Source organism: Larimichthys crocea, chromosome I (genome assembly GCF_000972845.2).
Source record: "Larimichthys crocea isolate SSNF chromosome I, L_crocea_2.0, whole genome shotgun sequence".
Taxonomy (NCBI): Eukaryota; Metazoa; Chordata; class Actinopteri; family Sciaenidae; genus Larimichthys; species Larimichthys crocea.
In genome coordinates this window covers 43,206,911-43,221,137 of record NC_040011.1, presented here as the reverse complement: position 1 = coordinate 43,221,137, position 14,227 = coordinate 43,206,911, and the positions used below count along the sequence as shown (strand labels likewise).

The following is a 14,227-nucleotide window of genomic DNA, read 5'->3' as shown; positions in this document are numbered from 1 at the left end:
TGTTTTTATTTTGTTTGTTTTTTACCTATTGTTCTCGTTATTTATTGTTTACTGTAAAGCACTTTGGTACACCGAAAGGACTGTTGTAAAGGGCTGTATAAATAAAGTACATTTTATTTTTTTAAACCCTTGAGTAAGGAAGACTGGATTCAAAGTATCAAAGTTTAAGTTGAATTGTACAAGAAGGAGCGTTTAACAGTGCAACACACACAAAAGGGGTTACAGGGAAAAGGCTCCTTGAGGAGCTCTAACAGCTGGTTCTTATGCATTTTTAAAAAAAATGGGCTGTCTGTAAGGGAAGTGCACGAGACATGCAAAAGACAGGATACACACACGCTATCTATATGAGTTAAAACACCTGAACCCCAGTATAATCCTCATTTCTATCTATCTATCTATCTATCTATCTATCTATCTATCTATCTATCTATCTATCTATCTATCTATCTATCTATCTGTTATGGGAATTTTAAAGAAAAACCCATGAATAAGGAAGACTGGATTCAAAGTATCAAAGTTTAATTTATTATTCTTGTATAAGAAGGAGCGTTTAACAGTGCAACACACACAAAAGGGGTTACAGAGAAAAGGCTCCTCGAGGAGCTCTAACAGCTGGTTCTTATGCATTTAAAAAAAAGGGCTGTCTGTAAGGAAAGTGCACGAAACATGCAAAAGACAGGATACACACACACTCACACTATCTATATGAGTTAAAACACCTGAACCCTAGTATAATCCTCATTTTTATCTATCTATCTATCTATCTATCTATCTATCTGTTATGGGAATTTTAAAGAAAAACCCATGAATAAGGAAGACTGGATTCAAAGTATCAAAGTTTAATTTATTATTCTTGTATAAGAAGGAGCGTTTAACAGTGCAACACACACAAAAGGGGTTACAGAGAAAAGGCTCCTCGAGGAGCTCTAACAGTTGGTTTAAAAATGGGCTCCCACCTGATACAGATAATATCATAACATTCTTTTTTGTTTTTTTGCTCAGTAATGAGCATTATGTTTCATATCCAAATGGTACTGTTCTTAAACTACTGGATTATAATTATCTCTCCCTGCCAGCCTCAGTCAAACACAGGACAAATAAGGGAAGTGCACAAGACATGCACATTATATGAGTTAAAACATCTAAACCCCAGTCAATAAATAAATAAATCCTAATTTTTATAACAGTGTCCATGTAAAGATGATGTGGAGAAGTCACCCATTCATTATCTGGAGCCCGCTTATCCTCCATCAGGGTCACGGTGGAGGCTGGGCCAGAGACGGGGGTACATCATCACAGGGCACACAGAGTCAAACAGTTCACACTCACATTCACACATACACACAATTTAGAGTCACCATATAACCTGTTTTCAATGCGAAGGAGCTCCTTACCCCATCTCTAAGGCTCCAAGGTTCACCCTGATAGCTCACCTGGTTGAGATTGTACAAAAAAAGGCTAAAGTCCACAGAGCAGCAACCTAGATTCAATTCCAGCCTGTGGCCCCTTTGTCACCCCTCCCCCCGCTCTCTCTGTCTCTGTGCTGTTAGGGTGTGGCATGTTGGTGCAGTGGTCAGCCCCGTCGCCTCACAGCAAGAAGGTTTCTGGTTTGAACCTCGGGTGGTCCACTTTCTGTGTGGAGTTTGCACTTAACAGGTTAATTCGTGACTCTGGTTGTTTGTCTCTATGTGCCTATGTGACTTGTCCAGGGTGTACCCCACCTCTCGCCCTAAGTCAGCAGGGATAGGCTCCAGCCTCCACCATGACCCTGATGAGGATAAGCCGTTACAGATAATGGACAGATGGTTGATACCTGACATAAATGTTCAAATGGTACTGAGAGAAATTCTCTTCTCGGTTCAGTGGATGACACTTCTTTAAGGATCGAACCTTTGCCGGGTTCAGAACAGCTGATTGAAGTGACTGGTTTTCTATTTTTAGGGATACTAAAGTCAAGGTTAAAGTCAATGTAAAATTAAATGTGACCCTATTTTATAAGACATAAATTGGACATTTATGCCTTTTTATTAAGTCGTGACAGAGATGGAGAATGACAACAAAGGTCCTAATTTAGTGCATCAGCAGTTTGTGTGTTACAGCAGTCAGCGTGTTCAAATATTTATATAATCCTTTTTTCTCCAAGTTATTGGCATGTGAAAATAAAGCTGGAGGAGTTTTATGATTAACCACATGACAAAATGAATCAATAACATGTTTTATGATGAATTGCTGAAAGTTGTTTTGTGATGCAAAAACATCCAAACTTTCACTGCTCTTTCTGTTCAAATGTGAGGATTTGCTGTTCGTCTTTTAGATCTTTTAGATTTTGTGCTGTCCGTCAGACGAAAGAAGCATTCTGAAGTTTTTTCCCTTGAGCCAAGTAATGAGGAAAACAGCTAAATATTAACTTTAAATTCCTTTATCACTAATATATTTGATTCAGCTTGTCATAAAAGGTGGATGTGGCGTGGTCTGATGCCACTGTGGGTTCTTCAACTGAAACGGCGATGACGTTTTAATTGTTTTATTTTGGTTCACGATACAATACAACTCCGTCGTTGTCGTTCGCAGGCGTATCCTTAATGCTGCCGACAGTCGTGAGCGCTTCTGCTTGTCTCGTGTGTCTCTTCTCCCCCAGGTCCAGCACGCTATCATGTTATAAGGAGAGAGTTATTAGTTTAACAGGGTACCGGTGTGTCAGTCACTCTCACCTGGCGCTGCTCTCCCGAGCCCTCTCCACACCTCTCTCCTGCAGCTGATGCACCACGCCCCCTCTACAATGGAAGTGTCAGAGCCAAAAAATAAAATAAAAAAGCTTTAACTGTATTCCTGTGAGCCCAGAATAATCACGTAAAAGAGAGAAGTGCGAGGTGCTAAGTTTTCAGCCCACAACTGCAAATGGGGTTAGATGGCAGAATTTGGAAAGGGTGGAAACATGGTGTGTTGTCACACTTGGATGATGTGTCGTGCTGATGAGAATATTTTGGGAGTAGAGCCAGGAAAGGGCAGATTACAGTCGTGTCATATGTGGCTCGCATGACAGCTGGTTGTGCTGAAACACGCTAAGATTGTGGGCAGGAATCAGGCAGCGTGTTGTTGTCAGCGGTGCTGGAGACGTTTTGCAAAGGGAATGATTTTTCCAGTTCAGTTTTCATGCCGGGGCAGTGCTGAGGCGGTGGGAAGGCATCTAACTAAAGCTGTCAGGTGAAGCCGAATACTGAGGCTGGGTGTCGGAGGGCGGACTAAAAGGTGCACACCGGGATGAGCTGACAGATTGGAGGCAGAAACTGAGCCCTGGAGAATCCCGCTGCTTAAGATCCACAATGTGGAATCGTCAGCGATGGCTCATAAATGTGGTCAGGCAGGTAGGAGGAGGGAGAACCATTGGGAGTACAGACTCAGCAATCTTCGGGTCAGCGAGGGCAGCAAGGAGCATGTGCCGGTTGATGGTGTCAAAGATAGTAGACAGGTGAGGAGTGAAAATAATAAGGAGGAGGAACAGCAGTTCAGTAACAACGTGGAGGAGGAAGCTTTTCTGAATGCTGATCCAACAGAGCATGGAAATATAATTTTCTATATTATCTGAACAACCTGCAGAAATAAAGTTTATTGTGACATAAAACGAAGAAAAATTGGGAATTTTGTTGTTTTTACTGAATCAAATGTTATGAAAATAGTTGATCCGTTATTCAACCAGTTATTTCAGCTTTAGTCTGTAAAGTTTTATTTTTAATTTTTAATTGCAACCGTCCAAAAGATTCAGTTCATCATCTACAGCAAAATAAATCATTTAATCCTTTATGAACGAGTACAAAGTGATAAACGATGAATCCATTATAGCTGCTGTTAACTTTCTGACAATTTGATTGATTGATGGAAAAACTTAAGACATCTTTTTAGCTTGGCTTTTATTTAAAGTGCCCCCCGATCACTGCTGAGCTTTTAGTTTCAACAAAAAATCAAAAATAAAGAGAGGAGAGGCACGGTGGTTACTAGTTTGAACCCTGTTCCTTCTTTCTGCAGCTCGCAGCCCAACTCTAAATTGCCCATTGTTGTGTGGATGTAAGCGTGAATGATGGATGGTTGTCTATATTTGTCAGCCTAGGGTGTAGCCCCACCCTAATCCAGCTTGGATAGCGACCCCGATATGTGGTACTCTTTAATGTAGACAGGGGTAATGTTGACTGTCTTCATACATATTGAGACGTATCTGTGAATGCCAGAACAACCAAGTTACCTGCCTGCAAACTGACAGAGGAACGTGGTTGTTTCAAGGGTTGTAGTTGATTTTCATGAACACGGAGCAGGTCAGTGATGATGTAGAGGAGGTATGGTGGGATAAAGCTGAGTGTGATTAAGGCGGACAGATGTTCCACCATAATCCAAAGGGTTTAGAGAAGGACGCAGTAATGATGGAGGTCAAGGATGCCTTAAAGGCAGCTCTGGACGCGAGCCTTCTCAAAAGATTTGTTGATGGTAAAACGAATATGTAGAGGGAAATCGATAAGAGGGGAAATTTCAAATCAAATCTTTGTGATTTAGAAGCAGAAGCATGAAGGGTTTATGTTGCAGCAGAGATGCACGGTGCAGCACAGTATATATGGGAGAGGAGGAATTGAAAATGCCACCTCCTCAGCTGTCCAGACAACTTGTAAGTTTGATTTGCAGCCTCGCTGAGAGCACACAGGTACATTTATAATCCCTGCAGAGGGGCCAGTTAATCATATTTTAGGAGGCTGAGCAGTTACAGTATTTTTTTTTTTTTTAGCCTAATGTAGTGATTATACCGCTTTGCATTCTTCATCATCTACCGACAAACCACACTACGTAATTCATTTTTTTTTGACTTAATACAAACGAGAGACACTCTGTAATGAAATGATCCTGGATTTATTTTTTTTTTGGCACGCCGTCACGCTGCAGCATAAGATGGTAGCTCTGAGGCAACTCTTCTGTTTCCCCTCAGCTCAGTTTAACCCTGAAGTGATGTTCTCCACAGAGCTTTAACGACATCAGAAGTAATCAGTTCAAACCGAAATGTTGTGTTATGTTACCAGTAGGTGGCAGCGCAAACCAGCTGCCATTCACTGCCCACTATCACTGCATTGCACCCAATTAACTGGTATGACACAGCCAACTAACCTAAATCATAATCTCTCAGTGGTACGGCCATTAATTTACACACACATTAGACCTAATACACCCTCTGCTGTATCTAATCAAGTTACAAGCTCTCTGCTTATATGCAGCCCAGCTGATTTTTGAGGTCTTATTCAGACCCATAGTTGGATTCTAGCATCTAGTTTCTTTACTGTGTGTTACTTTTTTAATTTAAACAGTTGTCACACTAGAGAAACTGCAACCGGGGTTCGTCACGTTTAATTTAACAGTCCCAATTTACTTTGCTTTCTCTAAACATGACGGGGTGGAGGGGGAGAAAAGAAAAGAAGTTGTGTTGTTCGCCTCCTCGGTCTCTGTGTATTCACACACGGCCTGTTGAGCCTCGCCTCTCAGACCGGCACAGCAGTCAGTGCACATTACCGAGGTGGAGGATGTTGACAATGAATTCAGTAAATCATAACTGTAGCAGCAGCAGCAATGCACAGGCAGGTTGGGTAGTATGCACGCACTCACACACACACAGGTATTATCTGGTAATAAGAGGATGTTTTCAAGTTAGTGCTACAAAGTCTTCCTGTCAGTAGTCAAAGTGAAGGGGAGAGGAAGCTGAAGAATCATTTGCCAGCCCTCATCCGTCTGTTTTTTGGCACCTTTACAAGTTTTTCGTCACTGTGCCAGAGTGTGTCTGTGTAACCCACTGATATTGTATTTGACATTTTAAGCAGTGGCACAATCGTAAGCCATGCACCAATAATTAGTATGTTGATGAGTCACTGATTCGTTTGGGCAGCATCTCACTGTTTCTCTGGCATCTGTAAAAAAAATAAGTTTCAAAAGGCTAAATTGTAAAATCTCTCCAGAGATATTTACAGTCGAATCATCTCCGAACGTCCCTGTGATTATTTTTTTGCCTAAAATTGTTCAGGGAACAAAAAAAAAAGAAAAAAAAAAGGCCTGTTTTCATCCGAACCACTGGTCTCATTGGTCAGTCCATCTCTATTAATAGACCAGAGGGCCACAGTGACACCGAACAAGGCAGAAAACAGAGAGAGTGTCTCTGAAGCGAAACCATCCATCTCGTCCTGGAACGAGCATCTGCACTGGCAGGAGCAAAAAAAAAACAATCGCGAAAGCAAGGAAGGAAGGATGTGGTAAATAATTGAGCTTTGAGGAACAAAGCTCTCGCAAGATGAGGTTCAAGAATTTCAGCTTCGTGTATCAGCCAACAAAAGGGCGTTGACGTTATTCTGGCATAAAGAGCGTTTATTAGTTTGTCGTCGTTAAAGTAGGAGACACAAACCTTTCAGAGCTTTTCTCCCACGTATCAGGACGCACGTCGATGTAACATTATTGTCTGCGGTAAAATGGCAAATAAAGAAAGGTTTTGAAGCTTGTGACGGTTCTCGAGGTTGTTTGTGGGCGTGTGATATCTTCTAGTTTATTGCTGTTTGTCTCCTGCGTCTGTGAAGTAGCGGCGGAGTTACTATAGGACAGGTGCTCTCACTCAAACTGCTGCTGCAAAAATAAATACTAATATATAAAATCTGATAAGAGGAATAAAATACCCAGATGTGAGATGAGAACGTGTCAGACAGTGAAGCTGATAAAATAGTGTTGTAAGAAGTGATTTCAAAGATGACTTTGAATTTGCCACCCCAGCTCCCTGGACACGCTCCTCTTAACACTGGAGCCCTCGCACAATAAAGACTGGTCACTTTTGATTTTAGCCTGGATTTTTTTGAGTATCCTGCAGGATCTCAGGGCCGTGCTCCAGGCAGCTCATTGGAGGAGGAATAATACCGTTTCCTGTGCCAGCATCTGCAACCTCACGCCTCCTTCAGTGCATAAAGACAAGGCCTTTGTACTCGCCCCTCGACGATGCACCAGGCGCTCTCCTGATTTCCAAACTAGTCTTTGTTTTCCTAGAGGCCGGTGTTGTTTTGTTTCAGATTCCATGATGAAATCAGTAGAAACTGTATTTCATAAAATATGATCAATCTATCTGATTCCGAGTTCAGTTTGTGGCGGAGAGGGCTGTTTTGGGAATGTGGGAATTTCCTTGGCTACCGATGCTGAATCATTTAAAAAAAAGGGGGCAATTGATTCTGTATTCTTCTGAGAATTATGGATACATAAACACAGTTTTTACCGAACACTTACCGCAGAGCATGTCTTAATTAGCAGGATTGATACGACGAAACTGCAAGGTTGTATAACACCATTAAAAGACAATTATTGTTCAAAGGACAATGACAAAAACATATCCCTCCCCAGGCTCTTACCACTGGCAGTATCCCAGGCTTCATTGATGTGGTAATGAACCTGAATTCTCCTGCACTGCTGGAAGACAACCTCATTTGGCAGGCCAAAACAGCGGGGAAGAGGATAGTCTTCTACGGAGATGACACCTGGGTGCGCCTCTTCCCCAAACACTTCATGGAGCACGACGGCACAACTTCTTTCTTCGTGTCCGACTACACTGAGGTATGTATGAGTCAAACAGCCAGGGGTTCGCTGTTTGGAAGATATGACTGATGTATTTTTCTGCTAACATCAAAGGATTAAAGCACCTGGTGGTTGATATGATGCAGGAATTTTTTAAAAACGATACGCAAAGAAATTATGAAGAAAGACTTTCTGTGACAGCCCCGAGGATGACAGAAAAACGAAAAGGTTTGCAGCATGAATTCATTTGAACTTCAGGCGTTTCATGTTGTAAATATGCCACATTTGCTTAAAATAGAAAGATTTAGTTGAGATAGAAAGATTGTTTCTGTCTCATAGAGAAACATAGAGGAACAAACAAGCACAGAAACCTGTGTAATTATAAAATGTTTGCTTAAAACGTATTTTCTGTATGCAAAAAAACATTTTACCCAAATGTTACAAAAAGTTCAAGGTCCTCCAAACTGCCGTGGACCACCTCAGAAAATATTAGGGTCTTAAAGTTAAAATAGAGCAGACCCAGTCTGCTAAGGACAGCTACGATAAGAAGATTATTTATTGCTGACTGTCTCAAATGGCTCAAGAACCAGACCTCATTTGGTGGCAAAGCGGCACCCCTGACCCGCCTTTTTCTATCTGATATTTCCTGTTTTGAGCCACAATTGCAGAGTTTGTGAACAAATTATTTTACCTGTACTTGTTATCTCAGTGTGACATTTCAGCTTGGGACTAACCGTGGATGTATACGGAAGAACGTGACCGTCAGCAGGCTGATATTAAAACGAAATATTACAGAAAATGTTAAATCTTAAATGGCATTTCAGCGGTCTCTGTTTATTTTCATTCAAAATGTTGAATAATTTGATAGTATAATAGATGTTTGAAATTGTTTATTTGATTAAAAATGTATCCACTAAAGGGAGGCGCATACACAGTTTGAGAATCAGTGCATTAAGTATTTTAAACCATGGCCATATCCATCACATGCAGCAAATACTCTACATAATGCATTAAATATTCATTAAATAGTGTTTTTTGCATCTTTTCTGTGCAATATGCTCTACATGTACGTCTTTAGATGAGTCAGTCTCTGCCATCAGGGAGGCTCAGAGATGAAATCACACTTAAAAACTGCTCATCAGTCAGCTCCGTATGCCACAGCCACAAATCTACTGTGGGCCCGTGTCCAATCTGTTGTTGTTTATGTGAGAACATCAGTGGTGCTGAGGTAAAGGCCTCACTCCATGTCTCCATACTTTAGGTAAAGTGTGATATCAACCTAAATTTGTTTGCATCGTGTTGTCCTGTAGGTTGACAACAACGTGACCCGTCACTTGGATAGCACCCTTAAGAGAGACGACTGGGACATTCTGATCCTCCACTACCTCGGCCTCGACCACATTGGTCACATCAGCGGACCCCACAGTTCCCTCATTCAGCCCAAGCTGCTGGAGATGGACGACATCCTGAAGAAGATTCACAGCGCGCTCATCTCGAAGGTAATTTCTGAACCCTGAACTCTGTTTGTGAGAACTGGGTTTTCTTTCATTTCCGACAGCGTAGAATATATTGTAAAAGTCTCAAAGACATTTTGAAGCTGCACTGGGAGATAAACAAACAGAGAATTATCTGACTCTGCAGCTCTGCTCAGCTCTGCAGAGCATTTTATCCTCTTTAACCTCATTGTTTTGGTTTTCTGCCCCAATGCTCACTGCTGATAGTGGTCCTAATGAACTCCCACAATGCAGCAGATTAATCTGTATAGGAGTTTTGCCAACAATGCACTACCAGTTCCTAATAAATCAGGGGTGTCCTTCTCTACCTTGAAAAACCTCCTGAAGACCTCCAGCTCTTCAGAGAGGACCTCCTCTCTAACACTAACTGGACCTTGTTTCTATGCAAGTAAATGCACCGAACATGTCCTTGTGGCACTGGTACCTTGATTGTTTCTCATTTTTGTAATTCACTTTGGAAAAAGCGCCTAAATGACCAAATGTAACATAGTGTAAAGTCATCACTCACCATGTTTGAATTCATTTGCTGACATTAGATAAAGAAAATACAATTAGAAGATACAGTATATATAAAAAAAAAAGCTTACCTAAAAACATTCCTGTTTCAGCCACAGGATCGGCGGGGTCCGCCACTAACAATGAAAACTATATTAAAAAAAACTATATTCTTCTTATAGAGAGGTAATTACAGACTGTGAACAGACTGAATGCCGATAACATCAGAATCAAAAGCGCGGTTTCATTTCGTGAGAATCTCGAGGGTTGCAACTTTAACCTCTGATCTATTATTTACTCGTCATGTTTGGAGACACTGGTTTGTTTTCTAATTTTCAATTTGTTAATTATTTTTGCTCTGCGTGTCTGTGCTGCTGGTGCTGGTGCCGCCGCCGCTGCTTAATTTAATTGTTGCTTGTCAACATCTGTTTCACTCTATTAAAATTCATTAAAGTCAACACTAGACAACACGTTTTAAATCGTAATTTTAAAGGGTTTATATGTAACGGTATGGTTAAATCTGTAATAAATGAAATATGCAAATATGAAGTAATGATCAATCATTAATATATTAACGTGATGATATCAGGGATTTTTTTTTGTATTATCGGTTATTGGATGGTCATTTAATTACACAGATCATTTGTAGAGTTCCCAGCAGTCATCATGTTATCTGGTGCTGCAACCCCACAGATTTAATAAACTGTTAAGCTTCGCTGTTATCTTTAATTTGGTCTCTGATCAGTGTGCAGGTTTCTTTGTTTTCTCCGTGAGGTCTGACAGATGTGCATGCATACTGTCTTTTGCGGCGTGTGTTTGTGTGTTGTTGATGGGCATTGTCTCACCGTCATTCGTCTGTGTAGCTTATATTTAGATTGTCAAGCGATGCCAACGCGAGCCTACAATCTTTCTCGTCCTTTCACATCTCTGAATCGGAGAGAAGAGAGAACAGAAGCCGAATCGCAAGATATCATTTTAAAGTTTTACTCTATGGGAAAAAAAAGATGCAGAACGATGAACGGGTATTTCTGGAAACGTTTCACCACATCCCCAAAGTTGTTAATTCTGTCTTGTTAAATCCCGTCTCATGGTGACATATGTGGCAGCCTCATACGTTCTCCCAGTGAGCTCTGAATGAAACGCGTTTGAATGTGTTGCTTCAGTCACATTAGTGAAAGATGAGGCTGTTATTTTCTAGCAGCAGCAGCAGCAGCAGCACCGTGTGACCTAAAAATAGACGCGGCCCAGTGGGGTCCTGCAGATTACCTTAGAAGCTTCTACAAAAACAACAATGTTTCTCTGATCAGCGCATGCTTTTAACATGTCAGAGGGGTGACAGGGGGGGGAAGGCGTACTCTGAACATTTCAGGGAGTTTGACACACGTGAGCTGGTTGTTGTTTGCTGCTGAAAAAGAAATGACGTTTCCTGCAGCAGCAGCACAGTGAATGAGGAAAAAGCAGCATTCAAACGACGGCACTTAAAGTTTCTGTGACGCCGGTTGTCCATTTCAGCGAGCTCATATTAGGGTTCAGAGACATGCTCTACCTGCAGAGTGGACAGCTGCAGCACTCTCCATTAAAACATGATTGGAAAGCAGGACCTCCTGCTCGTAAAAGGACCTCCATCGAGCTTTTGTGTTAATGGAGATCGCATGGCCTCCATCTCCTCCTCCTCTGAATATTTCAGATTTAAAGGTTTGAAGTGCAAAACTTCCTAAACCTGACCTGCAGAGCAGCGCGTCGACTGAGCCGTGTATTTCACAAGAGAGATAAATGAAATGTTGCAAGTGTTTAGAGTTTTTTAGAATATTCCGCCCTGATGGAAGACCCAGATATTGTTCTGTTATTGAGTTGTAACTTCTACACAACAAATGTCCAATTTACCACAGTGGTTCTTTTTTATTTGTCTGAAGTACATTTGTCCCCACAGCTCCACTGCATCAGAAGTACCTCTTTTATTGCCAACACTTCTTCTGCTCCAATGGATTATATATCCCCAACGCTATTAAATATAAATAAGACATCTTAATCAAGAAACAATAATGTGCTTTACTGTTTTTTAATGTGCAAAAGTGTGCCGGATATTTTAAACGTGCAAGATATTGATCAAATGTAGTAGTCCATAAGATGTTCAATAAAAGTTGAAAATGATGTGAGACCCTACATTAATCTAACCTGTGCCCCGGGCCTTGTTGCCAGCTGCATTCTGGGAGACCGCGGCCTTCTACTTGTTTCAAAAAGTTTGCATTTGCGGGAGTTGTCAGCCACGATCTTTCCTGCACGCCTCAGGGTTCTTGGAGGTGTCCAGGTCCTGAGACGACGGAAGATTGCAGCCAATCAACTTCTCAGCAGACCAAACCACACGCTGCAGGTCTGCCCTGCGAGGGCTGTCAATTGAATGCTGTGATTATTGTTCCAACAAGGATTTCATACAGTTTGAGCTGTCGGTATTTAGATTGCCTTAGTCAAGTTTGCATGTACCACTAGGACATGCTGTGAAAACATGCAGTATTTCAACCTGTAACTATTTTAATCGTTATCTATAGCTTTCAATAACCTTTACTACTTTTCACACCCTTATGCGATACCTAACTCCTCTTATATTTATTCTAAATATACTTCATCACACCAATTTGTAATCCTATTTGTCTGTTTACACAAATATGTACACAAGTTTAGTTTAGTGAAGCGAATCAGTTGAGCCTTCCTCATACCCCCTGCGGTGCGAGTACCTCTGTTTGGGAATCACTGATTTACCTGCATGACTTCAAAGTAAAAATCAAAAACACTATTGTTTTTTTTCCGGGCTTGGAGAACATAAGTAATCATCTGATTCAGCATGCTACCTGGTGTATTGGTTTCTTCTCCCAAAAGAGAGGCCTGGTGCTTTCATCCTCAACAACTCTGACTAAAGAAGAAGAAGAATAAGAAGAAGAGGCTCGCCCGGCGTGGGGCTCCGTGGTGTTTAGTACCGGTCCTGAGGTGTTTTTTTGGGTCCCCTGTGTCCAGTGCCATTTATAACAAGCATGCGAGTGGTAAGAATCTAGGACACAAAGGTAGTCTTTAGCTCCTTCTTCGCTGAGTGAGTAGCAAATATAATGGGTCAGTTGAGCACGACGACACAGTTTGGCTCAGGCGTCCAACCTGCGGCGTTGGCTCCATGAATTCATCACGCTGTGTAAGTGCATCGCAAAAAAAAAAAAAAAAAAAGGAGCAGCTTTGTGCTGACGCTGGCCTTTTTTCTACGTGTCTGTTTGGATAAAGTCATCCTAAACGAAAGAAACATTTTATCGGACTAGGCAAAAACAGAATTTATCTCAGCCTTCAGCAATCATTGCCTTTTCTGTCTCTCAGGCTGCCTTTTAATCTGCGGTTGATAGGATACAGTTTTTTAGTCCTTAATAATAAATCAAGACTCTTTTCAAGGTCTTTCCTTTGTGTCTGAACTGATGAATCTTTTGAGAGTGCTGTAACGTGTGTGTGGTAACATTCTGGTTTCTATGTTTTGTTTTTTGTTTTTTTCTTAACATCTGTAGTCGTGTCTTCTAAAATCAGCCCACACTGCCGTGACTCACGAGGCATTCTTCTTGAATTCATAGTCAATGAAAGTTCTCGCGAGTCTAGTTGAAAGGGAATCACTTAGGGAAGAAGTTGGGCTTGATCAAAGTCTGTCAACCTCGACAAACGATTCATCCTGTGTGCGTGTGTTTGCTTTTTTTTTATACTGCTGTGAAACTGTGCCAGGAAGCGTTTGTCATGACTTCCTTTTCAAAAGTAATTATTTAATACCTTCCTTTTCTGCTGCTATTAAATTTCGACATCAACAAATATCTTGGAAACAATCTGATATCCCAGCAGCGTTTTATCCCCCTGTTAGTTTACATCCCATTTTGGTGCCAAGTTTGAATTATTCACATCCTGAAGCTTTAAGGTTCGCTCTCCCAGATCGACGCATAGAGCGGTAAGTCCATTAACCTCCTGTGTTTGCTTCTCTCAGGAGGCAGAGGGATCCCTGCCCTACCTGCTGGTGCTGTGTGGAGACCACGGCATGTCGGAGACCGGGAGCCACGGAGGCTCCTCGGAGCCAGAAGTCAATACGCCTCTGGTGCTCATAAGTCCGGCCTTTAAAAGAAAAGGTAAACTGGGACTAGTGTTGTTTTTAAGAGGCTGAAGGAAGCAGATTTGTCAATAAATCGAGGAGATTCTGTAAAAGTACCATTACAGAGATGTTACAGTACACCGTTCCAACACTTGAATAAGCTTGTCATGATGTGATTCTGGACCGTCTCTGTCCTCTGATCCATCCTGCTGCAGCGAAAGTGTTCATCAGACTTAAACCTTTTTTTGAAATGTGATTCGTAGGGGGAAAACATTTTTCTTTCATGCTCACACGTAACTTGTCATTAATTTGAGCAGCGAGCGAACGGCGTCGTCTCCAAAGAGTGCAAATAGAAACTCCTGAGCTGAACTTTATTTTGCAATGATAAAATGTGGTTGCGAGAGTGTGAGAGTGTGATCGTGATAATTGCCTCTTTCTCAGCCAAGTTCTATTTTTGAGATCTTTTTCTTGCGTAGACTTTTTTTTATTTATAGACCATTCATGTTAATTAATCATTTACAGTTCAGATGAGTTGTTGCTACAGAAGTCTTGG

The 14,227-nt window shown here is 41.4% G+C and overlaps 1 protein-coding gene across 1 annotated transcript in view; it reads left to right on the top strand.

Moving 5' to 3' along the window:
* pigg (phosphatidylinositol glycan anchor biosynthesis class G (EMM blood group)) overlaps positions 1-14,227 on the top strand; it is a 63,270-nt gene that overhangs the window by 2,116 nt on the left and 46,927 nt on the right. The window contains exons 3-5 of the mRNA XM_010732859.3: positions 7,396-7,605; positions 8,877-9,065; positions 13,573-13,711. Of these exons, the coding sequence (XP_010731161.2) occupies positions 7,396-7,605; positions 8,877-9,065; positions 13,573-13,711 (538 nt within the window). The remainder of the gene's footprint in view (positions 1-7,395; positions 7,606-8,876; positions 9,066-13,572; positions 13,712-14,227) is intronic.